The sequence below is a fragment of the Helianthus annuus genome, chromosome 15 (genome assembly GCF_002127325.2).
Source record: "Helianthus annuus cultivar XRQ/B chromosome 15, HanXRQr2.0-SUNRISE, whole genome shotgun sequence".
Taxonomy (NCBI): Eukaryota; Viridiplantae; Streptophyta; class Magnoliopsida; order Asterales; family Asteraceae; genus Helianthus; species Helianthus annuus.
In genome coordinates, this window is record NC_035447.2 from 33,022,470 (window position 1) to 33,027,245 (window position 4,776).

A 4,776-nucleotide genomic window follows, 5' to 3' on the forward strand; every position below is an offset into this window, starting at 1 on the left:
CACTCTAGGGTGATTGAGTAAAATCCTACCCAATAATATTATGTCATGTCAACTCCTCATTCCACTCCCCATTTTGCACTCAATCAGAGGGTATGGTTAATCACCCTAGGGTGTTTGAGTTATATATTTTTTGATTGGTTCTTCTCTCCTCTCTCCTCTCTCTCTCCTCCATCACTCTTCAATCCATTCGGTGACTATACACCGATTTTGATATACTCTCACCCACTCACCGATCAAATTAATCAAGTGGGTATTGGCCTATAATTATTTAAATCCAATGGCTCTTTACTTTTTGGAATACTTTTTAATAACTATATTTACGTATCAGAAACTTTATGAGCATAGATTTTCCACTTGAGATTTCCCAGATATTTTATTTCCAAACTCCCTCACCCGGGCAGGCGATAACCGTCACAACCATCCAATGACAAGACGCCACGTCAACAGAATCTGACGAGTGCAGGTGCGTCATAATATCCAAAGTGCTGGGAATGAGGTGCAATTGCAAAGTTGCATCTCTCCAAGAGGATTCCTTGCCTCTTCTTCGACACCTGATTCCCCTATTTCCGGTATAAATTTTGTTCCAATTTCATTTTCATTTCATGCTCATTTCTGTTTCTACACACATGGAGGAGGATGAATATGCTAAACTCATCCGGAGAATGAATCCACCCAGGTAGTTGTTATTTGTTGTTGTTGTTTGCTTGCTTGTAATTAAATAAATAGCTACATGATGGAGTTTATAATTGTTGTTGTTTTAGAGTTACAATTGATAATAATTCTTCTCCGGATGCAACGGTTATACAGGTATGATGTTTATTATTGACTGAGTGATTTTAGTTAGAGGTGAGCGTTTCGGGTTTTTTTTCCAAACCGGTTTGAGGATAAACCCGGTTTAGGTCATAAACCGGTTTTATAGGAAAATTATTGAACCATCGACTGGGGTCGGGTTGAAACAGGTTTCCACTTTCCAGAACCTAAGGGTCAGGTCGGGTTGGCACTGGTTCGGGTCAAACTGCTTCGGTGTACAAACCATAGTTGTCAATAGCGCCCGCTATAGCCGTAGCGCACAAGTGAAGGGTTGATATAGATAGACTCTGTTGCGATAAATAGCAGTTTTTTTTTAATTTATTATTTATTTAGATGATTAGTGATATCGTATTTTTAGCACTTTTATACATAACTGGTGTGTGAAATATAGTTTTATTTTTTTTAAATTTTCTACCCGTTTATAGCTAAACATGAAATAGCGGGGCTATTTCGTCGTTGTCGCTACATAACATATAGGTAGCCTGTCGCTATGGTCCGCTATTCGCTATTGACAACTATGATCCTAACCGGTTTCACTGATGAAATATTGAAGCCGTACACAAACCTGCGGGATGGGTCAGTTTGGGTCAAACCGGTTTTTCATGTGGTACCAGGCTGGGTTAGGAGCCGGTTTGGAAATCCAAACCGTATTTTGTACACCTCTAATTTAAGTTGACTTTTTGGTTGACTCTGTCATGGTTGAAACTTGAAGCTTATGGATTGTATGTTAGGTTGAAAGTGTTAATAAGCATGGTATACTGCTGGAAGTTGTGCAAGTTCTTGCGGATTTGGACCTCGTTATCAAAAAAGCGTATATTTCATCGGATGGAGGATGGTTCATGGATGGTATGTTGTTAACGTTAGCTTCGTGTATAAAACAAGAATCTGAATAACTTTGTGCTATATGGTCCTGGATTACAGTATGTCAGTATCTGATCCTATTTTTGTGATTTCGACAGTGTTTAATGTTATATGTCATGATGGAAGCAAAATTAGAGATGAAAGGGTGGTCAGTTATATAAAAAAGGTAATAAACTGAATATTTGTATTATGTTTGAGCTTATCTTATGTTCTCGTCTCGTATTGTCTAAGTGGCAAGATGGTTAACGGGTTCGGGTTGAAACTTGACACTGTATGTATGTAATGTCTTTTTAGGTGCTTGAAAGGGACGCATTTTACGTTCCTTCACTGAACGGTTCAGTCGGATTAAAGCCGTCTGACGATTACACAGTAATCGAACTAGTTGGAACAGACCGACCTGGATTATTATCCGAAGTATCCGCGGTTCTAACGAACCTTGGCTGTAACGTGGTCAATGCCGAAATATGGACCCACAACGCCAGAGCTGCAGCCGTGGTGCATGTCACAGACGATACAACAAAGTGTGCGGTTGAAGACCCGAAACGCCTCTCAACTATCAAGAAGCTTCTTTGTAACGTTCTCAAGGGAAACAATGATTTAAAGACTGCAAAAATGACGCTTTCCACCCCCGGTTTCATGCACAGACAGAGACGATTACATCAAATTATGTTCGCTGAGCGGGATTATGAAAAGGTTGAGAAAACGGAACAAGAAAAGGAAAATAAGTTAAGAACACGGGTTATGGTTTTGGATTGTGTTGAGAAGGATTACACGGTTGTTACTATCCATTGTAGGGATAGACCGAAGCTGTTGTTTGATATTATTTGCACGCTTACCGACATGCAATATGTCGTGTTTCATGGGGTCGTTCAAACGGAGAAAATGGAGGCTTTTCAGGTACCTCTATTAGAATTTTTGTTGTGTATTATCTCATCAAACGGGTTGAAAGTCAAGGTGACAGTTTTGACCCATTTACACATAAATGGGTTGATTTGAGTTTTGTTTTATGTTAAACGGGTTGAAAGTCAAGGTGACAGTTTTGACCCATTTACACATAAATGGGTTGATTTGAGTTGTGTTTTATGTCAAACGGGTTGAAGGTCGACAAAACTATACTTTTAAAGCCCACAGATTCTAAACCATATATTTAAAAAAGTGTTTGTGGGGTCAAATCAGTTTGGCTCGGCCTATTTTGACTTGTTACTTGACCCGCCCGTTTTGTTTCTTCTATGGATATAGGAATATTACATTCGGCATGTTGATGGGAGTCCAGTAAGCTCAGAGGCAGAACGAGAGCGTGTTATGCAATGCCTTGAAGCTGCAATTGAGAGGAGGACATCGGAGGTTTAGTATCTGCATTGAACTTGTATTTACATTTGAATTTGCCACCTTTATTTTAAACGGATGTTCTAAGGTTAGACCACTTGTTTTATGTAGGCGCTCGAGCTAGAATTGTGTACAGCAGATCGTGTCGGACTTCTTTCGGATATAACCAGAATCTTTAGAGAAAACAGTTTATGTATAAAAAGAGCAGAGATTTCAACTGAAGACGGAACAGCTAAAGACAAATTTTATGTGACAGATATGACCGGTAACAACCCTGTTGACCCAAAAACCATCGATTCTATTCGAACACAAATCGGTCAACAAGCAGCATTGCATGTTAGATGGAATTCTAGTCAATCATCAGACCCGCAACCTGAAGAAACGACGATCGGTTTTCTGTTTGGGAATCTGTTTAAAGGCAAAACATTTCAGACGTAAGTCGGGTCCTACTGGTGATATATGGTTGAAGAACATAGTACAGTTTAGTATTTTTAGATGATACAAATTAGAAAAAAAAAAAAGGGTTATATACAAAGGGATTAGGGGACTCTGTAAATACAGGTATTACTGTTGTAAATACAGTGTGATATTAATGTGAATAGACATGGTGCACATATTACATATACAACACTACTTGCAAAATTTTTATAGTGACGGTTATTTGATCACATGACCGCTGAATAAACCAGAAAGTTAAAGAACACATTTCAATAGCTGTTAAAAGTTGCACCTTCTCGAGCCACCTCTATCTGGCTGGTCTGACCAAGTCGTTGTCAACAATATCCTTTCACCGCCTTCATGACACTTCACCACCTCCTCCTCCCTTATGGGACCTGGGGCACCCGGTTTTTTGCTAGCGGGTAACCCCTACCCACTACCACACACCGCTGCCGGTGGTGAGGGGGGGGGGGGGGGTTGGTATTCAAGACCTAGGAGGAATTTGACAAGACTAGGGGGTGATTGTTGGAACTAATTTTGTCAATACTCAAAAGTTGGAGGATGCTAAATGGTTTAGTTTATTTTAGGTGGAAGATTTGGTATTTATGATAGTTCTATTATATTTTTATTTGGTTTCCTTACAGGAGTAGTAGACTAGTAGTATTTATCTGTTAACATGAACCTTCAATTTTAATTATAGTTTTTCTTGTTAAATCTATAGTTTGATTAAGTTGGAAAAGACCTGATTTCCAACATTTTTGACCCGACCCAACCCATATTTTATCCACCGTAGCAAAAATTTATTGTATCCGCCACTTAAACCCAATTGTTAACATGCCAAACTGGTGGCTACAATCTGTCCAGAGAAGCTACACATCCTAAACCGAAGTCACGTTCATTTTTTTAACTTTTACAATGTTTACTTGGGGTTTAACTCATGTCCAAGGCCTTATGTTCGTTGGAAAAGTTCACAACAGATTATTGTGTGCTCGAGTCATCTAATATCATCAGTGTACCAACTCCAAGTCTCGACAACTACTTTGAAGCCAGGACCACCTGATGGAATGCCTAAAACGAACAAAGGGTTCAATCAACAAGCTTATCGTTTACATCGGGGCATTTTGGTGCCCACAAACACCATCTTTGCGATGGCAGTTGTGTCCCTCGTGCTTCACAACTCAACAAGCTCAAGTAAATGTACAATTAATTATCTAACAAGACATATATGGTATAGCATAGTGTAATAAGATCCAATCTAATTGCAATGATTAGTAAAAAACCGCAATATTCAACTATCATACATACACATAGATCAAAAACAAAATAGAAAGAAATGGATGA

General features: G+C 39.0%; 1 protein-coding gene across 2 annotated transcripts; it reads left to right on the forward strand.

Annotated features, from left to right (window-relative positions):
• Positions 1-325: 325 nt before the first annotated feature.
• Positions 326-3,622, forward strand: LOC110911206 (ACT domain-containing protein ACR6). 2 transcript variants are annotated; one of them, XM_022155807.2, is made up of 7 exons: positions 326-676; positions 762-807; positions 1,542-1,656; positions 1,770-1,837; positions 1,966-2,568; positions 2,911-3,015; positions 3,109-3,622. In XM_022155807.2, the coding sequence occupies exons 1-7, from the start codon at positions 603-605 to the stop codon at positions 3,433-3,435; spliced, it is 1,338 nt and encodes a 445-aa protein (XP_022011499.1). In that variant the 5' UTR covers positions 326-602; the 3' UTR covers positions 3,436-3,622. The 2 variants fall into 2 exon arrangements, with proteins under 2 accessions (XP_022011499.1, XP_022011500.1); XM_022155808.2 differs by lacking the exon at positions 762-807 and having other exon boundaries at positions 328-676.
• Positions 3,623-4,776: the final 1,154 nt, after the last annotated feature.

Excerpts from the sequence above, each read along its gene's own strand:
- LOC110911206 (XM_022155807.2), top strand. The coding sequence starts at position 603 with ATGCTCATTTCTGTTTCTACACACATGGAGGAGGATGAATATGCTAAA. Across the intron at positions 677-761 it reads CGGAGAATGAATCCACCCAG|AGTTACAATTGATAATAATT; the intron begins GTAGTTGTTATT and ends TTGTTGTTTTAG. Across the intron at positions 1,838-1,965 it reads TGGTCAGTTATATAAAAAAG|GTGCTTGAAAGGGACGCATT; the intron begins GTAATAAACTGA and ends ATGTCTTTTTAG.